Source organism: Hylobates moloch, unplaced genomic scaffold (genome assembly GCF_009828535.3).
Source record: "Hylobates moloch isolate HMO894 unplaced genomic scaffold, HMol_V3 SCAFFOLD_18, whole genome shotgun sequence".
NCBI lineage: Eukaryota > Metazoa > Chordata > Mammalia > Primates > Hylobatidae > Hylobates > Hylobates moloch.
The window spans coordinates 31,739,407-31,764,942 of record NW_026652293.1 but is presented as its reverse complement, the minus strand read 5'-3'; the positions used below and the strand labels follow the sequence as shown (position 1 = coordinate 31,764,942).

Below are 25,536 nucleotides of genomic sequence, written 5' to 3'. Positions count from 1 at the left end.
ACAAGGTCTCATTCATATGAGTTGGAGACATGTGGATGCTGCTCTGTATGATTTTAGGTATGAATGTAAGTTTGAATCTGTGAATATGTGAGTAGAGAGAATGCTCATGCTTGTGTGTGTGAGAGAGAGAATCCTTCCACGTACGTACACTCTTACACACATGCTTCTGGATAGCTGGTATTTGAATATTTGAGAATTTGCAAATAGATGGTGTGATGTGCTTTTCCTAACAGGTGTGCATGCTGCCTGTCTAAAGCGTGTGTTTCTACTTCTGTATCTACCCATGCTTCTTGGCTCTCCCGCCCCCACCTGTGCCTTGTTGCATTGCAGGCCACTGATGCTGAGGGTTGTATTCAGTTGAGGAGCTCACAGGCTTCTCCACAATGATGTCTGCATCAGTGGGTGCTCCTGGGTGGCCACACACATGTGCACTGTGCATCTTCCAGACACCCAGAGTGGGCCTCAGACCAACTGCCTCTGCTCCCTCAGCCCCACCCTTGTGTGGGGCTCTTCTGCAGACATGTGAGAGATGGCAGTTGAGGGGGATTAATTTGCCTAGCATGTTCTCCATGGGTGGGCATCAGCTTTATCAGGAAAGGAACAGCATTTGCCAACATCCCAGGTCCAAGCAGGGCCCATTGGGCTGGACTGAGTTCATCAGGCCAGTAACTGGGGCGGGCTCACTGCAAGGATAGCCCAGATGTGGTGTCCTCTAGCTGAGCATTGAACCTGTGCTGACAGCTTATTTACCAGGCATCCTGTCTGTTTTTGTGGGCACAGTTCATACGTTGCCATTCTAACCTTGTGTTTGTAAGGACACAATATGCATATGGAAGAGAGTTTTCTCTGTACAAGGCTAAGAAGGTCAATACTGTGCTCTGCCCAGCTGAACATAGAACAGGGTCTATGGCCAGGGCCTCTGCATTGCTCAAAGGCAGAGGTCACTGCTCACATCCTGGAGTACATGGATGGTGGCCTACGGAAAGATGGTGCTGCCTCTGACCATGGACCACTTCATAGCCTTGACATCGTGCATGGCAGAGCACTTGCTCCCCTGCATGTTTTGTGAAGCTGGGTCAGGGTCTGCTACGGGAGTCATGAGCTGGGGAGCCACACCCAATGAATGTGCTGTGCTAGCCCTAGAAATGACCCGGGGGAGGGGAAGAAAACTACTCAGCAACATCTACAGGATTTCCAAAATAGGAATCTGAAGGATGTGTAGGTGGAAGTTTGCGTGCCTGTGGGGCATGGTATTTGAGCATCTGGAGCTGTGGATCATGTGAAATGGCATAACCTGTGTGCCTCTGCATGTGTGCTTCAAAAAGTAGATCCATGTATTTGCACATAGCAAGGAATGGAAAGTCACTCCATTGGAGAGTCGAATGTGGGGAGTCTACAGAAGGCAAGCAGGCACATGGAGACCCGATGGCCACGCAGAGGACTCTGTGTCTCCCTCCAGAAATCCGCTGGTGGCTGTGGGGCTTGAGGTTCCTAGAGGTTGGGGTGAACTGAACCTGTTCGTTTTTCTTCCCCAGAAGAGACAGAAGGAGAAGACACCACATGTCGATGTGGGAGCCACGCAGCAGCCACCTGTATGTGTGTACCAGTTTGCGTGTTTGTGAGTGGTTATGTGTGGGCGTGGGACAATGTGTCATTGTCCTTGCCATAGACAAAGTGGCAGTGGGTGTGCATGTCAGTGTGTGGCTTGGTGTGTGTGTGTGTGTGTTCCATTCACATGATCTGTGGATATGCCCTCTGCACCTCTCAACATTTGCTTATATCAGTGTGTGTCTACCTTTGTGACCTGTGTGTTTTTCGCTCTTCAGTCTGGCCTGTGAGTGGGTATATGTTGTGTTAGTGTTGGTGGGTATACCTCTCACGTAGGCAGTTGTGTACAGCTATGTGTGGGCCTCAGCGAGGGTGCGTGTGGGTACATGTGCGTGTCCCCTTCACAGTTTGTAGGTGTGCACCCACAGGCGCGGGGAGGAGGTAACTCCCCTTCCGCCCAGCGAGCCCTCTCCCGTGTGCTCTCCTGCACTTGTCATGTTCATGTGTTCCTGCTGCCCCGTGAATGCTCCTCTAGGCCCCTGGGCCTAAATGCTCGATCTCAGTTTTGAATATGAGCTGCTGGTGGTCTCTTCCCTTAGCCTTCTGTGGCTTTTATTAGCTATTGTGGAAGAGACTCCTAGCACTCTTACTTTTGAGGGTGATATCAAGACTTTTTGTAATAAGTCTGCCTGGCACTCTTCTCACCCTTCAATGGTATCTGACCATTTCAGCCCTCATTATCCCAGACTGTAACCTGAGAGGGAAGGGAGATGAGGGGGAGAGGAGGAGGAAAGACCTCTGACCTTGAATCAAGGGCCATTGAGTGTGTACAAGCAGATGCCCCGAAAGCAAGGAGAGCAGGGGAGTGAAGACTTGGTAAGCCTGTGGATGGCTGCCCTAGCAGGCCCTGGGGACTTGGAACTCCTCCCAGGGTTGATGCCTACCCACCTCTCAGCTACTATAAAGCAGGGATTGGAGTGGAAAGTGCCCGGGCTGGGAGGCACCTGCCCGATGAGCTCCTCACATGTGGCCCGCCTGCTCCTCGCATCTTTCTGTGCTTCCTGTCTGCAGGTCCTGGGCGCTCCCATTTGCCCCCACCATGTGTTCTGCCCTCTCACATGGCCCCTGTGGCCACCCTCCCTGCCTGCAGCTTCCGGGCTCTGACCGCGGCCCTGCCCTTTCCCCTTGGCAGGAGGGAGCGGAGGCGCCGGCACCACATGTCCGTGTGGGAGCAGCGTACCAGCCAGCTGAGGAAGCACATGCAGATGTCCAGCCAGGAGGCCCTCAACAGAGAGGAGGCGCCGCCCATGAACCCACTCAACCCCCTCAACCCGCTCAGCGCCCTCAACCCGCTCAAAGCCCACCCCAGCCTTTATCGGAGACCCAGGGCCATCGAGGGCCTGGCCCTGGGCCTGGCCCTGGAGAATTTCGAGGAGGAGCGCATCAGCCGTGGGGGGTCCCTCAAGGGGGATGGAGGGGACCGATCCAGTGCTCTGGACAACCAGAGGACCCCCTTGTCCCTGGGTCAGCGGGAGCCACCGTGGCTGGCTAGGCCCTGTCATGGAAACTGTGACCCAACTCAGCAGGAGGCAGGGGGAGGAGAGGCTGTGGTGACCTTTGAGGACCGGGCCAGGCACAGGCAGAGCCAGCGGCGCAGCCGGCATCGCCGCGTCAGGACAGAAGGCAAGGAGTCCTCCTCGGCCTCCCGGAGCAGGTCTGCCAGCCAGGAACGCAGTCTGGATGAAGCCATGCCCAGTGAAGGGGAGAAGGACCATGAGCTCAGGGGCAACCATGGTGCCAAGGAGCCAACGATCCAAGAAGAGAGAGCCCAGGATTTAAGGAGGTGAGTGAGTCACAGGGCTCCCAGACGGATGGCACACAGGCTGCTGTTAGTTGTTCCTCAATATAAGCCTTTCTGAGCTCCAGTTTCCCCTATTATAAAATGGAAATGATGCTGACACACACTTTGTGAGGTATGAATAAACATAACAGGCAGTGGGCTCTGTTCCCCCGAAAATGAGGGCCTGTTAGAAGTAGGTCATGGATAGAAGGACGGGAATAAGGCAGTGGTCATGGCGTGTGGGTCTTAGCACCTCTCCGCCTGTCTGGGTGGGGTGGAAGGCGGTGGTGGCCTTGTACCTTCCAGGCTGCCTGAGCTTCCCCACCTTCCCCTCGTGCCAGGCACACCCGCCATTTGAGGACAGCGTCTGAGCACCAGCTCTCTCTTCCTCTCTCTTCACAGGACCAACAGTCTGATGGTGTCCAGAGGCTCCGGGCTGGCAGGAGGCCTTGATGAGGCTGACACCCCCCTAGTCCTGCCCCATCCTGAGCTGGAAGTGGGGAAGCATGCGGTGCCGACAGAGCAGGAGCCGGAAGGCAGCAGCGAGCAGGCCCTACTGGGGAATGTGCAGCTAGACATGGGCCGAGTCATCAGCCAGAGTGAGCCTGACCTCTCCTGCATCACGGCCAACACGGACAAGGCCACCACCAAGAGCACCAGTGTCACCGTCGCCATCCCCGACGTGGACCCCTTGATGGACTCAACCGTGGTGCACAGTGAGAGCACAGTCCCTGTTCCCCTCCACCCCCACCTCCTGTCCCATCTGGGGCTGGGGCCATTCCAATAAAGCCACATGGAAAGCACCACCAGGAGGAGTAAATCATCCTTCAAGAAGTAAAAATGAGTGGCAGTTTTCTCCCAGTGTGCAGAACAAAAATAAGCTAGCGTTCTCTTCATCTTAAATTTTTCCCATAAAATTTCCCCAAGCTTGTTCCTGTGACCACCCTCGAGTCTTCAGAGTGATCACTCGTGACTTTGTGCCCAGTTAGATATTCAGCTGTTTGCTTCGGTGTATGAATATTTGATGGTGTTGTCTAGGGTCTCCCAGGTGCTCTGCTGCCCCAGCAAGTTAGGGAGCCTTTGATGGAGTGGACCATGGCTGTGCTCACTGAGTGATCTTGGAAAAACCTCTGCATCTCTTGAGACCTCAGTTTGTCATCTGTAAAGTGAGAGCATTGTACTAGATGATCTCTGAGGCCTTTCCCTGTACTAATATTTTATATGATTCTATTGCTTTTATCAACTCTTTTTCTCCTAGGAGCTTTTAGCCACAAGTTCTCCCCATCACAGTTCCCTTAGGCAACAAATGTTAATCAATGATGTCCTAAAGGGAAACACAGCAAAAAAAAAAAAAAAAAAGCACTTCCCCATCCCTGCCCTGACTCTACATCCCATCCCCGTATTCATCCTACCCCTTATCCTTGCCCTGACCCCATACCCCATCCCTGCCCTGACCCCACACCTCATCCCTGCATTATGAATTCCACACCCTATCCTTGCTCTGACCCCATACCCCATCCCTGCTCTGGCCTCATGCTCTCCCTGCATTAATCCCACCTGCTGCCCCGCGATCACTGAATTGTGACCACAGGGTTCCAGCCTTGCTGTTTTCCTCTACTTTTTCTGTATTTACTCTTTCACATGACAATCTTTCCCCTCCCTGTTTTTCTTTCTTCCACGGCTCCCTCTCCATTTCCACATGTTCTCTATAGTCAACGTGCCACTACTGCTTCAGAAGTGCATTCTCCCATGTCCAGTGCCTGCTTCAGTTGACTTAGGCATGTCTCAGGATCCCAGACCCACAGCTCTTTTGGTGTTTGTTTGCTTTAATACCTAAGAAGTGTTTGGGGCCTTCTTTTATGAGAAAGAACATAAAGAAAGCTTTACTCTCCCTCTGTTGTAATTCCAGAGCTAGTCTTTGGTCTTGGTCATAGGTAAAAGCATGTGATAGGAAGGCTTTTGGATACTTCTTATGACTTACTCTTTAGGAGGCCCAGGCATGGGCCAGGACCACCGAGGTCCACTGCTGACACATGGTTCCAGGGTGGAGTCATTCAATGAGCAGGGAGCAGTGGGTGAGGGTGACTGGGGCCCTTTCCCTACTGTGACAGCTTCAGGCTCCTGCCAGTTTAACCTACACCACGTCTTAAGTATGGAAACAGAGCAGCAGCTGAGAGCTCCCCTCGATCTCTGGCTCCTTTGTCCTCCCAATCCTGGGATGCAGTCGTGGACCTATACTCACATGAATATTGCATTCCCATTTCTACATTAATCATGGCCGAAAAAAGCACAGCCAGAAAGCCTGCTGCAAACAGTCATGATTTCTTGAAATCTTCCTTTGCAGGGTGATTCACTGAAAGGCTATAGGATTTTGAATTGGGAACCCAAACTAGTGTATGACCTTAGGAAAGGTACTTAAATTGCCAGAACTTTAGTTTTCCCATCTGTATCATGGGAGTAATAATACGTGCCACTGAGGGTATACTGATGGGAAAATTCAGTGAGTATGTACAAAGAATCCAGAGTTTAGATATAAAATCTAAACCTTGTGAATTTTGTAACAGAAACACCATGTTGTTTATCAGACTGTAAAAGTTCAACCTTAAAAGGGGAAACATGATCATAGTCATTTATATGACATAGAAGGTTATTTCTCATAACATTTGGGGAGGGTAAAAATAAGAAGAGAAGAGGAGTTTAACTCAATGTCAGGTAGTAAATACCCCCAGTGCCTGCAGGGCACCTTATTAGGGACATCCCTGGAGCCCTTTCTCCTCCTCTCCTTTCATCCCCAACTAAACACAAATGGTGCCATTTTCACATGCCACATGGTTTCTGAAGATTTCAACGTGTTCCTCTTGCAGTTAGCAACAAGACGGATGGAGAAGCCAGTCCCTTGAAGGAGGCAGAGATCAGAGAGGATGAGGAGGAGGTGGAGAAGAAGAAGCAGAAGAAGGAGAAGCGTGAGACAGGCAAAGCCATGGTGCCCCACAGCTCAATGTTCATCTTTAGCACCACCAACCCGTAAGCCACCCTTGCGTTGCTCCCTCTTTAGTGCTAGGGTAAACGGCCGGGTGTGAGGCAGGGCAGGGTGAAGGGGAGAGGAAGGATGGGGGCCCAGCCATCTTCTTAAGCCTTCCTGGTGGAGCATGGCCAGACATTGAGCATCTGGGGTGCCCCCTAAGTGAGGTGGGTTGGTAAATTAGTCAGCCTCTGAACTTGCCCATAGCTGAAAGCGTAACATTGGACAGGAGAGCATGAGAAATGTCATTGGAAAGGAACTCTTTACCAGTCTGTGGTCAGTAGGTAGCTTGGAGGGAGGAAGGAAATCTACTTGAGATTGTGCCACCAAATATTCCAGAAGTGGATAGAGCCAAGAATGTGGAGCCTAGAATGACCAGATCACCTGTTGGAGTTGGGAGGTTTGGTCACACTGCTCTACATGTGGAGTTTTGAAATGGTCTGCTCTGAGCATGCTACTCAGAGCAGAGGCAAGGACATGAAGTGGGGGTGACAGAGCGGAGTCTGGAAGGTTAGACTCAGGAAAGATGGAATTTGGGAAGAGCATTCCAGCAGGGCTCTGGGAAGGGAGCAACCTGGGTTAAGGCATGTGAGCCAGCCATTTTTATGTTTCTTGGTTCTTTGTAATTTCCTTGGGATGTCCCAGTTTCCTTACAGTGGGAGAGTAGACATCGAGATACAGCAGAGGGTGCTATGCAGCTGCCCTGAGTTGGTAGGCTGATGCTGGCTGCTTCCCATGGCTCAGACGTGTCTGCGGATAATGTATCTTGGCTTGCGTGTTGCAGCCTCTAACCAATCTGATTACTTTCCTCCACTGGGGCTTTAAATCAAGGGTGGTGGCTGAGAAATTAAATTGCTCTCCCTGGCGGCTTCCTTTGGCAAGGGCCTGGCTGTCTGGAAAGGGCCGATATGTGTATGTGGGAGTGAGGAGTAAGGGCATGGGCATGGTGGGGAGTGGGCCAGCTCAGCCGTGCCCACTATCCGCAGGATCCGGAGGGCCTGCCACTACATCGTGAACCTGCGCTACTTTGAGATGTGCATCCTCCTGGTGATCGCAGCCAGCAGCATCGCCCTGGCAGCAGAGGACCCCGTCCTGACCAACTCGGAGCGCAACAAAGTGGGTACACAGGGGCCATGTGCCCGTCTCCATAGTGCTCTGGTGCTCACCCCATCCCAGTACTGGAGGTGAACCGAGATGGCAGCAAGGTTCCTGGGGAATGAGCAAGGGTTGGAAATTGCCCACTCCTGTTCCTCAGGGCGAAGTATGAACCATTCCCAGACAAGCCCCTTCTCAGCCCAACACACTACAAGGCTCTGCAGGGCTCTGCAGCCACCCATGGATTTGGATGTGGGTCTAATATAGGGTCATGGATGGTGTGTGTGAAGCTGGCAGCTGCAGCTCCACCACAGGGGGCCAAGGCCTCTCCTGGGGTCCCACGGGTATATGTCAGGAGACATGAGGGACGTGAGGAGGACAGGAGCTGACAAGGATTTCAGGTCCCGAGCCTGAACTAAGGGACAGGTATGTGGGCAATTCAGACCCAAAAAGCTAAGTTCTGGCCAACGAGAGGGAGCAGCCTAGGAGTGGCCACTGGGTCACATGGCTCCAGCAGGGCCCATGCCCCTTCTTCTGGCATTTCTCCCTCAGTCCAGCTAGTGGCTCTAATTCCAAGCCTTTGTTCTGAGGGTGCAGTGGGTGAGGGCCAGGGTGGGCGTGCATGAGTGCATGTGTCCTGGCAGGTGGGAGCTCATGTAGTAGCCTGTTGGCCACACATGGTCATTTCCTTCTGCCATATGTGTCTTTCAGGTCCTGAGGTATTTTGACTATGTGTTCACTGGCGTGTTCACCTTTGAGATGGTTATAAAGGTAAAAACTTCTAGAGAAAACCTGGGCTCTTGGGTTTAGATGGATCACCTGTCTGCTCCTTAGGCTAGAGCCCTTCCTCAGTGTTACCACCTACCAGCCAATGGCAGCCCTCAGTAGAGCTTCTGCCACCCCTTTCTGGCCTCAGAACCCTGAAGAAATCTGTCTCAGCAAGACAGGGCTGCATGGATATGTTTGTGCTGCTGCAGGCCTGTGGACATGGCCCAAGTAGGAGGCAGGCAACAGATGTGCAGACAGGCTTGGGGGCTGCACTCCCCTCCCCATTGCTTGTCTTGGCTGAGCCTGGGTGTGTGCCAAGGCAAAGGGCTAGGTAGAGATGAGTCTTCCTGGGCTTCATCTAGTCCCAGCCACCACAACACTCCATAGTCTGTCTTGTTCCCAGCCTCATCCATCCAGGATTTTACCCATCTGTGCATATGTGGCAATGCCCAGTGCTCTGAGCCATAAATGAAAGGAGGAGTGTGGCAGGGTTCTGTGACAACCAAGGAGTCTAGTGAACCCTAGGTGACTATGAGATGGGGGCCTCAGGACTCAGTTATGTGGAGAAAGCCTGCTGGACCTAACCTCTCATTCTCCAGGTCCTAGCATAGGGTTGGTTGCGGAGATAGTGGCAGTGGGGGTACTGCCATGATGAACAGAGCTCAGGTCAAGTGTTGCCCACACTTTCTTGGCTCACTGTGGCTGTTCATATCCTTCTGCAGATGATAGACCAAGGCTTGATCCTGCAGGATGGGTCCTACTTCCGAGACCTGTGGAACATCCTGGACTTTGTGGTGGTCGTTGGCGCATTGGTGGCCTTTGCTCTGGCGTAAGTGACTCTTTTCTTATTTGCTTCCCTTCCTTCCCCTCTTCCTGGAGACTCCAGTTGATTTGAAGCCCTTTCCAGAAATGCAACATGCAGGGTGATGCCAAAAAATGCCCCCCCCCGGAAATCTGCTCCCCAGTCGCCCCCAGCAGCGCTCCTGAGCGCCTTGCAGCTCCAGCTCACATGACCTGAGTGGCAGAATGGGGGAAGCAGGAGTAGGGAGTGTCAGGAGGAAGAAGTCAGAGGCCCTGGGAATTCCTTTCCTGGAGACAAGTAAGCATGGGCCGGCACTCACAGTGTGGACAGTGCTTCCATGCATTCAGCAATGGACCCAGGAACAGCTTATGGGCCCTTTCTTTCTTGAGTGTGTCAATCAAGGAAGCAGCTTGAAAGAAAGATGCAGAGGGTAGAGCAAAGTTGAGGATCACAGAATCCTAGGCATGGTGAGGTTTTCTGTTCATAGCAGGTATAAACGAGAGCTCTTCCAGGGATGCAAGAACCATGCTTTTGCACAAACCTAATAATATGTTTAATCTCCAAAAGGAAAGGCTTTCCAAACTTTCCTTGATAACATACCTAGGAAAACAGTCTTAAACCATTCAGCCAACTAAATCGTGTTCATTATATTTGTGGGATTTTTTTTCCCTGCACATAGACCCAGCTCTAGCCAGTTTTCAATCACATTCTGACATTTCCTGTGGAATCTAGCCAAGGAAAGGGCTCTTCTAGCCCTCCTGGGTTTAACTAGGAAATGGGATGCATTCAGGGCCTTTTTCCTAACCCAGTGTGTAGAGTGCCCCAGTAGGATGAATGACAGCCTCGGGGCTCTGTCTGTACCTTGTTCACCCTGAGCAGCTTCAGCCTCTTCCAGGAAGCACAACAGAATTCTCAGAGCCATCCCTCAAGTCTCTCTGAGTACAAGTGGAAGCCTCATCTTTAGTCTAAGCAAGGCTAGCTACACTGTGTAGTGAGGCAGGAGAGCTTTCAGGAGCTGCTGTCATTGATGGCAGCTGCAGAAGGAACACAGTATCTTCATACGTTTACCCTTCTGAGTGGTTTTCCCTCCAAGGGTTTGCCCTTCCAAGTGTATAGAAAGAGATCACCCTTGGAAGGGTCTGCCCTTCTAAATGTTTAGAAAGACAGGGAAGCTGACAGTGCTTCTCCCCAAGCTTCTCTTCAAGCACTGTCAGCTTCTGTCTCTTATCGTTTCTGGCAGAAAAATAGGTGGGATAAAAATTACGAGATGTTTCTCAAGTGGCCTGGTGGGGGTGGGAATAGTGGAGGGCTCTCTGTCTTAAGGAGAGGTACAAGGTACACTCTCAGCTGTGCTAGGAGTGTAGGATCTCCCAGACCCTGGAAGTGGACTGTGTCCACTGCTCCCTCAGCCATGAGAGACCCTTCAAAAGCAAACCACATTGAGCATAGTTTGTGACCCTAAAATGGGCTGGTGATCAAGGTAACTCCAGTGTCCCTTGTCCCCTTGTGCACATGTTAATTCCATTGTGTGCAGTCACCTTTGCCCCCCACAAAAAGAAAGCTTTCTGTCACATGTGGCTGGACTGTTCTTGAGGAAATTTTACAGAAGCATGGGGTATTTTCTCAAGCATCTGGGCCCTGTCTGGATTCTCATGGTGCAGTGAAAGGAAAGGCAGCTCTGGCTCCATCAGAGGGACTTCCAGCTCCTCTTCCATCTTCTTGGAAAGATGGATTAAAGTCTGCCTTTGCCCTAAGGAGACCCACCTTTTTTGTTAGAGATAAATATTATCCTTAGGTTTTTAAAAGGTCAAGTTCCCTTTTCATTTTACTAATTCATTTGCATAGATTTTTCACTGTGTCGTTCTTCTTATTTTGATCTCTAAAAATCATGTGTCTCTCTTTGAAGTATAAAGGACAAGGAGATAGAAGCATATAGGAAAGAACCCACCCCATCTTTAGGAAGAACAGAGCCCACTGGCATAACAGGACAGAGTGGCAGGAAAGGTTGGGCTGTGGAACCAGACGGGCCCTTGTTTGAATCCCAGCCCCTCTACTTTCCAGCTTTGTGTCCTTGAGCCACACAACAAAATATTAACCCTCCTAACCTCAGTTCTCATCTCTGAAATGCAGATAAAATAATGTGTGTAAAGTGCTTAGGACGGGGCCTGATGTAGTGTGAACAATCAATACATGTTAATTCCCCCCCTCATCCTTCCATTCTCTTATCACATCATGAAATCCAAATATAGGAGCAAGTACGTAATGATGCACAATGTATACAGATACGTGTGTGCAGGCTGGCCCAAGACCTAGTTGTTTTATACGTACACACCCCCCTCGCCTGTGCCTGTGTGCCTGGTAACCAGGCTGGCGTGTTGGTGCCAGTGTGGGAGGAGGTGTGTTTTAGAAGAAGCTCCTGCATGCCTGCCCATTGTCCACAGTCCAGACATCTCTCCTGAGACCCAGAGCAGTGATGATGTGTGGTAGAGCTGTCATCTGTCTTGTTCTTTCTTTGTGCCCTTTGAAATGTGGTGGTGGCTTTGGTGCTGGTGGCAGGGGAAGCCTTAACAGCCCCGGAGCTGAAGCCTCTCTGTTGCTCCTCAGACCAGGTACAGTGCAGGGGCCCCCAGGAACCCCCTCGTTCTGGGGTCCACAATTATGTGATGGATTGAGAGTTATGATCCATCACTTGCTTTTAGTCATATCACTTCTTGAACTCTCTCTTCGTTTTCTCTGAAACATAGATGATACTTGCTCACACTTCTCCATCCATTTTCTCTTTTGCCTTCAACTTCCCAAGCTTGCCATGCCCATTCCCTCCCCTTTCTCCACTCATGGAGCAGGCTCCCACTCCCCCTCCTTTGGCCTTCGTCACATTTGCCGAGCGAGGTCCAGGTAATGCTTTCTCTCACTCATGCACCCATGCTTTCTAACTCTGCCCTGTTCCTTTCCTCATTAATGGTACCAGAGAATTCAGCTCTCCTATGACTTTGATGGAGTTAGCCAGAGTCCCACCTGCCAGAAGAGAGAGGGCCTGGCCTGGGGCAGAGAGTGAAAGAAGTCACTGAGCCTATATTCCTCATGGTCAGGGGCTCAAGCCAGCAGAAAGCCAAACGTGGGGTTGTCTGCAGGCTTGTCAAGTATCTCTCTCCTTGTGTTTACAACTTTCATTATCATATCACATATATTTGCCCCGTAATGTGCACCATTCAAATAGCCTATTCCTGTCCCAGTCTCTTTCTGTCCTTCCTGAAATTGAACCGTGACTTACTGAGGAGGCTTCTGTGAAGCCTATTGCTTAATAGACTTGAGCTACTCTTGGTGATTGCCATGGTAGCATCTTTCTGTGGCTCCTCAGAAACCAGGGCTGACATGGCATTCCTTCCACCACCCAGCCAGAGCCTTCTCAGACCCTGGCCCAACTCCCAGGAGCAAAGCCCCTCACCAAGTGAGGGGAATGACCTCTAGCTGAATTCTCAAAGAAAGCTGCGGTGTTCCCTGAGCCCTCCTGCCGAGGCGTGTGCCTGCCACCATGTATGTTTTCTACAAGCATATATGTTTATGCAGTGGCTGAAGAGAAGACTGTTCTCCACAGCTGCATACATCAAGTTAAGGGAACGTTTATAATGTAAACCTGGAAAATTCCATTGGGGAACTTTATTGACTTTTGAGGAGGAAGGGAAGGGGATTTTTTCATTTATTTATTTTTCTTCTTGGATTTATTTTAAGTGTGGGCAGAGCAGTGGATAAAAAAATCAATGGAAAGATACCCACATTGCAACTTTTCTGTTCTTTCCACATTCACTTTTACATTATAAGGCATTTATAAGAACACTCAGGTCTCCTTCCTTAAGCCCAGCGTCCCTGCAGGGAGGTGGGCAGAGTTTTGGCAAAGGTTGGGTTCAGGGCTTCATTATTCCGCTGCCCTCACAACACCCACTTTCTGGGCCACATGGAGACAGAGTGTTTGCTGACTACAAATGTCCAGAGCTGTGTCTTCTGTACTTTGAGGTTTCAAGAAAAGTCTGGTGAGTGGCTGGATCTATGAAACCTTCCTCTTTTATGTTTTTCTTTCCAAAGAAGAGGGATTCTTTTGTGTGATTTTATGTGAAAGGACCAGAAACCGCTTTGTCTAGTTTCCACACACCCTGTTGCCATCGCTGCTGCTTCCCAGCCTCCTGCAGGGAAGGCAAAGATGGTTACAGCCTTGGCATTTCTGGGCATCTGCACATGAGGCACATTCCCCTGCTTTGGGGGACGCTGTTCCCCAACCAAAGTCAGCTGCCTTGTAGGGAGGTCACGCAACCACTACACAGATTACATTCGTGAACCTCACAGAACCCTCATGTTTCATGTGTTTCATGTTTAGTGAAGTGACTTGGGCAAACAGGTGGGCAGGGACAGCATCCCTGGAGAAATGTAGGAGAGGACCAGAACACCTGTGCATGTGTGTCTTTCTGTGTGTGACACCTGCACTCCAACCCAGGACCCTCACCCTCTCCATTTCCACTGCTCTACAACACGTTACTTGACTAGCTCGATTCACATGAGCAGGTGAGCTCTCCTGGATTGGATTCTAGGTAGTCATCTCACAGCTTATAATTGCTCATCAGCACAGATGGTTTAATAGAAAAATAACTAGCAATTCTGCTCCCATCTCCTCCAGCACCTCGGAATTTACCATGGCCTGTGCATGAGTCAGTTACACAGGCTCTCCGGCGGCTGACGCCAAAGCTTCCCATTGCCATTTGCTGTTGTAGCAGGGCATGGGGTGAGGTCCCTGGCACTCAGGAGATTTGGCTCACAGCCACACTTGGCCTTTCGTTATTCAGTCCTTAGCCAGAAACGAAAAACATGAGTCAATCTGCCTCTTGATGCCAGAAGGAACTGGAGTTCCCACATTAGCTTTTATTACATTCTTTTCATTGAAGTATGTCACTTTCCTGACACTTGACGCTCTGCCCTAGTCGCTGAGATGGATAAGGTCCATTGAATGCATTCAGCATTAGCTGTAGCAGCAGAGTTATATACACAGGCACGGACAATTTTAGATTTGGAAGGATGCTAAGGAGCCACGTAATATGTTCCTCTGGGAGCTGGGCGTGGTGGCTCACGCCTGTAACCCCAACGAGTCGGGAGGCTGAGATGAGAATATTGTTTAAGGCTGGGAGTTTGAGAATATGGTCCTCTGGTTCTGGATTTGCTTGTGGGATTTTGTGTTTTAGAAGGTGAGAATGTGCACATGTAAGAAAGAGGTGGCTGTTCAGCACCAAAATGCTCGCACGCACTCACGCTCAGCACAGCATAGAAACCAACAGACAAACATTTCACCCTAAACCTGGCTGTTTCTTTCTCCTATTTTTCACTACCTGCCTGTGTCTGAGGCAGTCCCCTCAAACCTCCAGCGTTGCCTATGGGACTTCTTTCTTGACAGAACTTCCCTCTTTTCAAACTGAAAGGGGAGTCTCCCAAAGGAAGCAGTGACTGCACATTAATCTTGGAGGCAAGAAAAGTGGACGAAGTCCTGCTTCACGCAAAGAAGACCCATTTACCACTGAGCCAGACAGGCCATCCAGTTCCCCTGTTCTGTGGAAGAGAACGAAGCATTAAAATTAAATTTAGCCGTCAAGTAGCCCATTAACTGTGGATTTAGGAGGCCAGCTGAAAAGGAATTGGAAATTTCCAACTGTAAGCAGATAGGAGGATGTTGTTCCCTGAGACTCCAGTTTAAAAGTCACCTCAAGAATGACTACATCTGATTTTTGTGCCCAGACAAGGACACTAAAGATGATCAATGCCCATGGACTTTTGAGGTGCCTACTACTATATCATAGCTGTCTTGAAAATGGAGTTTGGGAGAGAGTAAGGAGGGACAAAGTGGCAGCCACATGGAGGGAGGGAGTGTCTAAAAGGAGATAAGTCCTCAGTCTACCTACTCTTGGCATTAAGTCTCAGCATGCATATTTTTTAGTGAACGCTGGAAAATGTGTTGTCTGCTGCATGTGACGTTGGTACTGCCGAGGAACTGCCTGTAGAATATTCACTCTGAGACCTTTATCTTATGGAGGCAATGGGTGTGAACACCCAAGTTTTTTTTTTTTAATCAACAGCATGAAATTGGGAGATGGTTGGTTGTAAATGGGATCTCAGCCCATGGCCACAGACCCAAGCAAAATGAAATGATCCAATCAGGGAACACTGCCCCATCCACACGGTAACCAACAACCAACCAGACCCAGATATAAAATGCACCCTGTGAGCCTTCACAACCATGGGAAGAGCCCAGTACTGCCAGATTAGTGGAAACTCCTCATAGTGCCCTCCAGATTTAAAAGTAGATTTTAGAGTAACTTGAGTCGGAAGACTTCGTAATGGGACTTGGGGACCATCAACACAGATCATGCCAGCCACCTTCCTAATCCACATGAACAGGGGCACAGCCTAGCATTTCAAATCAGTCTTCAGTGGGACAAGTGTATTGGGTGGACTTCCGCCAGCTCCAAGGCCTTCTTAGAAAGATCAGCAGATGAGGTGTCTTTGGGTATGTTTAGAATAAGACAAAAGAGACAACTAAGTCCAGTGTTCACCAGATTGAATAATAAAACTGCTAGGAGACAGGTAGATGCTCTTCTGCTGCTTCTCAGTGTTTAGACAAAAACACCTGCCAGTTGGAGTATGGTGCTGTGTATAGCAAAGGAGGAAGCTTGCAAAAGGCTCTCAGGAGTGTGTATGAGGAGCTCATTGAGGTCCATGTGCAAGAGGGAAAGGCTTATGCACCACTTAGCATAGAGCTAGTGCTCTGGTCACATGACAAAGAAAGATGGCAGAGTAACAATGGATTGAGGGTTTGAGGGTGACCCCAAGAAATGCTGAGGCATGGACCACGAGGAAAAATAAACCCCAAATGGCAGCCGCTAAGCAGTGACAAGGTCAAAGTGGTAAATTTAAAATTTTCACAGAAGCAGATGAACATATCCTTATCTGCAGATCCTAGAGAGACAGGCACTGCCAGTGCAAAAGGGGAAGCTTCCCCATGGGTCTTTAGAATTTTTAAAGCGCTTTCACACTCTTTATTTTATTTATCACTGAACAGTCCTGTTTTACAATTGAGAAGTGGATTGCCTGAGGTTTGACTAGTCTGACTCATTTGACTAGTAAGTAGCAAAGCCAGTTCTTGAGCAACCTTGGTGTTCTGATCTGAAGTTCAGTGTTGTCTCCATTATGTTAAGTGCCCTTCTACACATCATGTTCTAGTTAGCTCCAAGCAATTAACCCCTGTAAGCTGAGAGCAGTGGCTTGGTATAGATCTCTCCTCAACCTACAGACCCTTCTGTCTCTACCTGGTGACAGACAAGACCTATGGGTAGATGGAGAAGGTCATCCCTGAACTTGTCCATCTTGATGTTTCATCTGTAACTTTTTTTTCCTAGGAACCCTAATAGACCCTAAACTGATTACAGGGAGTGTGATAGCTTAGTATTTGAGATCAGGAAGTACTGGTCCTGTTTCCTTCTTTGGTTAAAACCCTCCAGTGGTTCCCATTTGAAAGGCACTCTAACATCACAAATAAGAGCATAGGTTTCAGAGTCAGGCACATTTAGGCCTGAATCCCAGCACTATTGTTAACTGCCTTAATTTGAACCTCTGCTTCTTCATCTGTAAATGGTGATTCAAAATAATATTTTGGTCCTATAAGCATTAAATAAGGTAAAATGTATTTAATGTCTGCTATAGTGCCAAGCACTTAGTAATTGTATAATAAATGATAGTTATTATTTCCTACCAAATAATAGTCCAGACACATTAGTGAGACACTCGAGGCTCCTCACAGCGTGACCCCTCCATCTACCTTTCACTCCTGCAAGCCTGGCCATTCCCTGAGGCAAGAGATTCCTTCAGATCCCTGAGCTATTCCCCGCACATGGGGGAGGGCAGAAGGACATGGCACTTAAAGGACAGAAGGGTTCTTTAGGACCTGATGTCCCTGCTCTGCCGTCATGGGAGGACAATCAGTTCCTGGCAGAAATCAACTTGAGAGCATGTCCTCTGAGAAGACGGGACTGGGAAGTGAAGAGCAGGATTACATTGAATGATGAGTAATTACACATGAAAGATCTGGAGGGCAGCGTGACAATTGAGCTGGAAAATTCTCGTCTTTTACTGATGAAACAAGAAAAATCTGTGTCATCTTTTTTTTGCTGGAGAGCAGCCAGGAACTTACCAAATAAATAGAAAATAAATGGTAAAATGAGTGGCCCAATTAAAGTGAGACCAGTGCATCCTAGTGTGTAGAATTGTCCTTAGATTTTAACATTAGAGTCAATTTTTGAAACTGATAGAAATTTTATTAATGAGGCAGTGTAAAAACATCTGATTATAATTTAATAGCAGAGACTAGCAAAGTGTTATTGAACAATTACATTTAAATGATTTGTAAAATGCACGTGAATTATTTCCAAAACAATGTGCCTCAATTAAGGTACTTGGAGAGCTCATCCTTTTAGTTTGGTGAAATGTCTTCCTTGTGATCTTGTTGGCTTTGATAATGGCTTAAATCACTCTTGTATGTGTGGATTTGGGAGCAGTACTTTGGCCTAGTCCATGTGTAAATTATATTTTAACTAATGGGACTAAATTGTTGAGGCTTTTCTTGACTCCAGGGCTTTGTTATTCAGTACTCTTCATTTCAAATGGCAATTTTAAAATCAGTTAAATCTTGCCCCTGTTAACAAAACTGAGGATGAAAGCATATTTTTCTGCAGCTATTCCAATTCATAGCTTTTCAATGGCTCCTCTGCAGTAAGAGACCTGAGGAAAGATGCATAGAGCAATGGCTAATTTTTTTTTATTTTTACTTTACTTTTGGCCTGTGTCTGATTGCTATCCCTGGCTCAGACCTGTGGGAGTTAGGATGTGATAAATAGCCCCCCAGTGGTTTGGCAGCCACATTCAGCTGTTAAGATTAGAGTGTACCATTAAGGAACCCTGTTTTCCAAAACAAGGGACAATGGTGAGTTTGCATTATAACATGCATTATACGATATATGTGGTAATACAATGAATTATACGATGATGTTTTACTAGGATTCTGGGGGGAAATTAATTCAAGAGAGCAAATTATATCCTTTATCCAGGTGTGTGGGAGGAGCAGGAGATATTGGGCCCTCCTGCAGAAGATGCATGTCTATGAGCATGACCTCTGAGAACCTTTTCAGATGCTGCAGGATAGAAAGGTCTCCAAGAAAAGGACTTGAGCTAAGCAGAAGGCAGAAGCTTGGGGTGTGTGATCCTAGATCACCTGCCCATATATTGATCTCCCACCCTATTCCTACATCTTAGAGATATGAAAGATTATCCCTTGGTTCTTCCTTAAGACAAATGTAGCCTGGGGAAAGGGAAACCTATGTAGTTATTTTGGTGAATTTTTAAATTGATTTCATTTTTCCTATGGCAGCTTGCAGTTATACTTTTATTTATGTGCTTGTTTACTTGAGGTCTGTCTTCCCTACTAGACTAGGTAAGTTTCAAAAGGTTGGCAACCTCATTTGTTCACAACTGTGTATTCAGTATGCAGAACAGTGTCTGACATATATTAAGGACTCCACAGATGCTTGGTATATGAATGAATAAAGATGTGTTTGGCTGACCTACCATATGCCCTGTCTTATATGTGAGAAGATGCTGGGGAAGATATTTCTGTCCTCTGAACATTTAGAGGTTATCACATTAAGGATTTAAGGTTTATAAGGCCTTGGGTCTAATTCCCAAGTCATCATTCATTTGGCATTTATAGTGAAAATTAATTTAATTTTGAATATGGGATCATTTGTTGAGTAAAATGACCATTAGAAGTCTTTGCTTGTGACATACAGTAGTAGAACATAGGTTTGCCATGCATTGGCAAAAAAATAAGAAAGGAAAGAAAAAAAGTAACCTTCATCACAATGTCCAACTAAGAACCAAAACCTGAATTATGAGCACTTCTTAGCAGCAGGCCAGGATAGGGAATCATGAGATGCAGGTTCACCTGTGTTTCTAAACTCACTCAGTGAATGATCTTAGGCAAGGCACTTCCTTCTGGGGCCTCAGTTTCCTTTGCAGTTGGGTGGATTTCAGGGATCTCCTCCAGCTTAGAAATTCACTGTGCTGTTTGACAGAACCTTGAACTAAAACCTGCTGGTGCAGAGCCTTAGTGGTTAAGAGTAAGAGCTTTGATCATCATACATGCTTGGGTTCTTGTCCCGCCTCTTCCAGCTGATGTTGGGCACTCAACCTCTCTGAATCTCTTCTGTGAAATGGGGATAGTGATTCCTATGTGCTAAAGTTAGGAGGTTTAAATAAAGATTTGCATTAAAATTGCTTAGCACAGAGTCTGGCCCAGAATAAATAAATATTCAAAAAATTTAGAAGTTGTCATTATTTCTGTCTTGAAGATATTTATGCCCTGACTTATTTTAAATGCCTCACCAGTAGAACTGGGATGATTTTTCACCTTCAAGCTGCACAGTATGCTCACAATGGACTGGTGGTCATTTAATTTATCAAAAGGCAAACTTTGGTGTGACATCGTGATCTTAACAGACAAATGCCTCCCTCCCTTATTTCAAGTTGGTTTAATGGTGTTGCTCCTCTGAGCTTCTAAGAGACATCAGTGAGTCTCTCTCTGAGTGGTTGCGTGTCCCTCTTTAGATGAAACCCTTTATAAGCATAACTATGCCAGTGTGTGAGAGAATTTCTGGCCCAGAGTGGGCATAGTTCCTGCAGCCTGGTTTCTTATAAATTCACTGGAAACAGAGTTTGTCTGAAGACTGCATAGGAAATGAAAGTAAATGCCTGCACTTAGAAAACTGCAGTTAAACAAGACTCCATAGAAATAACACACAATACCCAGAAGTCTACGTAGAATTGTCACTTGTGCTGGCAAAGGGCCTTCGCCCCTGCAGGCCGGGACAATGGCCATGGAGCAAATGGTGTTCTGGCCCTTCCTTTCACAAAGGTGTGGACACTCTAAGTGCCAAGGCTGTGGGTGGGGTCCCCTGGGCCTGTGCTGCTCTGATTCCCTATCATTGTAAGGTTCTCTTTTCTCCCTGAAGTGTTCTGACTGTCTTTCTTCTCTCTACCCCAACCCCATTTTTTGTTTTGTTTTATTTTGATTTTCTACTGCTCTCTGATTGGATCCTCCATAGGAACGCTTTGGGGTAAATATGTTCGATTATCTTTGAAGTAAATGATACAAGGAATGAGTTGGAGGAGCAAGAAAGTATGGTTGGGAGGGGAGGGGCTCATACACTGAGAAAAGAGTGGTCAGTTTTTATTTATATCCAAGGGATCAAAATTAGGAGTCACCAAGCCTTCTTGGGAAATGGTCATTCTTATTGGTTCGGATATGTATTTGGCTCATATGTTGCCTCTTTTAGGTATGCAGACAGATGAGCCTAATGCAGTGAAATAGTTTGTAAAATATGCCAAAGTCTCTGGATGCTAAAGACCATATCAGTGCAATGCTTTTGGATTATTTATATTCAGATCTAGGATTGAATAAAAGTGACTTGTAGGTCATGGCCTATAATCATTAAGAGAGTCTTAAAATAAACATTCTGGGCAAAGTCAGCATTCCTTCAATTCGATTAAATATCTTTTGGCCTTGCTTTCTGTGAAAGAATAGATGGACTTTTAGCTCCCTGTCAGGGGGATGGGGTGGGGAGTAGATATTGCAGGAAGTTTCAGGGGGAAAGCAGCCGGAAGCCTTGCAGTTCCCACCTGATGTTCTGGACCCCATTTCTTCAGATTGTTGGGGTAAGAGTAATCTGGGTCAACATGAAGAAAGAGACAGAGCCTGACTCCACTATTTGGAGTCTTGTTTTCCACCATTTGTGTGTTTTATAAATGACAACTATTTGAATTGAATGCAAATATCTCAGGGGATGAACAGAGAAGAAAGAGAAATGCAAGTTTATTTGTTCATTTTATTCCTAAAAATAAAAAGAGAAACATACTGTCACTATTAGGAGTAAACATTTCCAAGAGGCTGAATAGGGAGGATCATTAGCTGTAGGACCAGGATAAAGGTAGACTGGGCCAGCAGTTTGGGCCTCCTCCAATTGAGTGGCTCTCTGCAGCCTGTGCTAGGTGCACACCATCTGCAATGGAAGGGACTGTGGGAACAGCCAGCCACACAGAGGTACTGGGGTGTGAGCCAAGGTCCTGGCTAGAATCCTGCATGACATGCTTTCTCTGGAACACGTGGCCCAGCGAGAGTGTCATGTCTGCCGCCCTGCCTCACCTTGCTCTCTCCTGCACTAATGAACTGTGCAGCGGTGACAAACCGAGATTAAGTCAAGTGCCCTGATGAGACTTGCCCTCAACTGTGGTTTCATCAATTCAGCGAATATCATTTGAGAACCTATCATTTGACAAGCACTGGATTAGGCACAGTAGGGATCTGAAGTGGGCTACTGCTCACGTTCCCTAGTTGACGTGTCTTCTGTTTTCATTGTGCCACTGTGGTAATCAGCATTAGACCGGAAGTTGGGGAAGGAAGTGTTTATTAACATATGTGCACGGATGCCTCTTTGTGCCTGTATGTTCCTCTGTGTGTGTATATATGAGTGTGTACGTGCATGTGTGGGTGTTTATGCATGTGGATGTGTGTTCATGTGTGCACACTGGGAAGTGATTTGAGAATATTCCTGAAGCATTTTTCGTAGGATGTCCTTGGAGTCAAATCTGACTCAGTTTCTGGCTTCTTGCCTCCATCTCTCCCATACATCTCTCCCCTTTTAGCCTGTTGTTACTAATGCCATAGTTTGAATGTCATTTTTATTTCTCCCCCATTCCATATGATTGCCTTGGGGCCTCTCCCCTGCAGAACCAACAAAGGACGGGACATCAAGACCATCAAGTCTCTGCGGGTGCTCCGAGTTCTAAGGCCACTGAAAACCATCAAGCGCTTGCCCAAGCTCAAGGTAGTGTTTGCAGAGTTTGTTCCCATCAAATCCCCTTCTCCCATCTTCTCTCTTTAGCCATGGCTGGCCTGCCTTTGGAGAATTTGTTCTGGGTATATTCCTTTTTCTCACATGGATATTGAAGTTCTTTTCATCTGCCTGAGCTAAAGGTCTTAGTTGCAAAGGAAAGTAACCAACATCCCAAGAAATCTATAAGAAAGCTTTTCCTTTTTAGTTCAGACCCAGATGGTATCTTCTCTCCGGTGTGATATGCCATCTAAGAGGGAATCCTGTGTGGCTTTATCCTGGGGCCTCCTATGTCCCCAGTGCAGACCCAGAACACCAGAATGGAAGCAGCTGGATCCCTCTGTGTGTTCTGGTCTGCATATTTTTTAAGGCCAAGTATCTTGGGACATTTTCTTTTTCTTATAACTCAAGAGGAGAAGAGGCTCTTCTAGCCCTACCCTTCATAATTTTGAGGCACAGATAGGTCAGTAACTTGTCCAAGGACATGCAGTCTTCTCTGCAGAGGCAGAGAAGAAATGGGAAGTGAACTGACATGAATTAAGTTCTTCCTATTGCCAGGACCTTTACTAGGTATCTTACCCAGATTTCTCCTTGTCTAATACGCTCCCTGCTCAGCTCCCCTGGGGCTCCACCTTCCGTGATTCTCCCTGCCTTTCAGGAAAGTTTCCTGCGCTCTATCACACAATTCTGCTAGCCTGTTGAACCCACCTGCCCCACCCCGCATACTCTGCTGTTAATGGAAGCTGAGGCTCCATGGGAGGAAATCTCTTTCTCCCTGAATTCCTGTGAATGATAGCAAGCCACTGCCAGGGAGAGGACCAGAGCTCCTGGTTTCCAGCCCCAAAGTCTTTCTGCTGCTCAGGCCACACAGCCAGTCAAGCCCCATCTTCAGGGGCTACACCAGAATACTTTCCAGCAGGCAGACTCAATTCCCTAACTTCAGCATCACACGGAATCATGCAGTGCTTCTCAAGGTGTGGGTCATAGGCCACCTGCATCAGGATCACCTGGGTACTTCTTAAAATCCAGATTGCTGATAACCGCAACACAACAAAGCCAGACTCCCTGTGGGAGGGGCTTGGAGTGCGCCTCCTAAACCATACTTCTTAGAATATAGTATAGTTTGAGAACCCCTGTCAACATGAAAAAGAACCCACTTGAGTGCGAGGCTCAGCTCTAGGACTTAGGAGCTATATGACCCAGGGCAAATTGCTTATTCTTTGACTTTCTTTCACATGGGAAATGAGGACACATTGTAACTCATACATCTGTGGTGTGGAGAAAATGAACTGACGTGAGTGGTCCCTGTTAGAAAACTCAGCAGTTCCTCTGGAATGCCTGGGCCTGCTCTCCCAAGCCTGCCCCGGAGGACACAGCTTGGGGAGGGCTCTTGTGCACTTGGCTCTCCCTTGCTTCTCAATTCCCACTTCCTATTGAATTCTCATCACCTCTGATGCTCTTTGCCCACCCCTTCCCCAGACCTCCTTCAGGCCTCATAGCCCTGCTTCCCTTTCAGCCGTTTAGCTCTGCAGAGAGGAGGCAAAACTAACTAGGTTTATGAAACAGAAGAAAAGTCACTTCTGAGAGGCCCGGGTGTGACTGAAACCTGGCCACCTTTCAGAACTCAGGGCCCTGGCACACCGCATGGGTTCCCAGAGAGAGACACCCATGCTCCCAAGGAAGTGGCCTGGCCAACTGCTGTCTTCCCTGGCTACCCTGCCTTCCCCGCAGGAGGAAGCACTTCTCACAATGTCAGCTGTTTCTTACCACCTTCCTGCCCGTAAATGCTCATTGGGTTCTGCCTCACACGCAGAGTGTGGCCAGGCTGCCTGGGGCCCTGACCCTTATCAGTATTGTCAGTGATCCTGCAGGGCGGGATTCAATGGGCCTCAAGGAGCGTGCAGACAAGCTTGATGAGATTAGTTAATAGGCCAGAGAAAGCACCCTGCAACCTGGCTTAATTCTGTTAAATTAGAAAGGGCTAGTTCCTCGCTCTGCAGCTCCACAACCTGAGAGAGATGTAGGTGGCTCTGATGATTCCACAAGGCTGCCTGTCACTCACATTTCCCGCAGTGTTGAACTAATTAAACCAGCAGTGCTTCACCCAGTGCTGCAAAGAAGCAACTGCACAAATGCAGCACCACCGTGGGGCTAGATTGTTCTGTGAGCTAAACCTAAAAACCTAGAAAATAACCTAAAAATGGCCTGCAATGAGTTGAATTCCCATGTAACTCCTCACAGCTTAGGGCCTAGAGTGGAGGTCTCTGGAGGTCTGTCACCTTTTAACTGAAGTGTAAGTCCCTAGTTCTATCTACCCAGCCTTGCTATCTCTAAGAGAAGGTGTGTATTGGTCTTTCCCACATTACTTCTATTGGTCTTCATCCCAAATGCAGCCACCTTCACTAGAGAACATTTACATGAAGTGCTGAATATAATCATAAATGTATGAACTTGCTATGAAATATTAGTGAAATGAACAAAGATGATAGTGTATTATTACCTGATCCTTTTAGAAAGGTAAGGAGAAAACAATACATAATCAGTATATAAATCAAATCTAAGAATGTCACCAAATAAAGCACGAGCTATTTAAAGACTAAAATGGGCTAAATGATCTCAAATATCCCTTCCAGCTATACACTTCTATGCTTCACACTAAGTGGAGTACCCGTACCAGGATCACACAGAGGACCGCATTCCTTGCTTGATATCATCTGATTTCTACTGCGTTGGGTCTACATTCAGTTTCAGAACATGTGTTCCCATCCCAGGTGGTAGGTCCTTGCAGTCATAACCAGCTTAGAAGCCAGCCCTTAATCTCATGAGCACCACCTCACCTCTTAGCAGGAAATTCTCTCCTGGGACAATTTCTTGGTGGGGCTGGGTGGTGGTGGTATAGCCCAGCTCAGCTCTAGGCAAGTGTGCAGACCATCACAGGGTTCACACAGCAGGGCTGTTTGCTCTGTCCACAGGCCGTCTTCGACTGCGTAGTGACCTCCCTGAAGAATGTCTTCAACATACTCATTGTTTACAAGCTCTTCATGTTCATCTTTGCTGTCATCGCAGTTCAGCTCTTCAAGGGAAAGTTCTTTTATTGCACGGACAGTTCCAAGGACACAGAGAAGGAGTGCATGTAAGTGCCACCAGTGCATTCCACTTGATTTTGCTGAAACATGTCCTGATGAGCCCACTCCACCCCCCACAGGTCCACCCTCCATCCTTTCTATCTTACCCATCTCCGCTCTTCTTTCAGCAAAAAGACAAAACAGAATCAATAAACTTTTTATTGAACGCCTCTTTTGTGTCAGACATGAAAACTTGAGTGTAAGATGTCTCATACCATGACATTTTACACTCGAGTTTTCATTTTAAACCTCTATAACGAGCTATTGAAATGAGTTTTATTTGCTTATTATACAAGTGGAAGGTAAGACTCAGAAAGTTTAAGCAAGTTGCTCAAGGTTACACAGCCAGTAGTGAAAGGGTTAGG

General features: G+C 47.7%; 1 protein-coding gene across 1 annotated transcript in view; it reads left to right on the top strand.

The window, feature by feature from the left end:
• The window catches only part of CACNA1E (calcium voltage-gated channel subunit alpha1 E), a 432,299-nt gene that overhangs the window by 356,054 nt on the left and 50,709 nt on the right, over positions 1-25,536 (top strand). Inside the window, exons 22-30 of the mRNA XM_058430474.1 lie at positions 1,536-1,592; positions 2,741-3,391; positions 3,791-4,104; positions 6,253-6,412; positions 7,397-7,526; positions 8,217-8,276; positions 8,996-9,102; positions 21,944-22,040; positions 25,019-25,179. Coding sequence (XP_058286457.1) covers positions 1,536-1,592; positions 2,741-3,391; positions 3,791-4,104; positions 6,253-6,412; positions 7,397-7,526; positions 8,217-8,276; positions 8,996-9,102; positions 21,944-22,040; positions 25,019-25,179 — 1,737 coding nt within the window. The remainder of the gene's footprint in view (positions 1-1,535; positions 1,593-2,740; positions 3,392-3,790; positions 4,105-6,252; positions 6,413-7,396; positions 7,527-8,216; positions 8,277-8,995; positions 9,103-21,943; positions 22,041-25,018; positions 25,180-25,536) is intronic.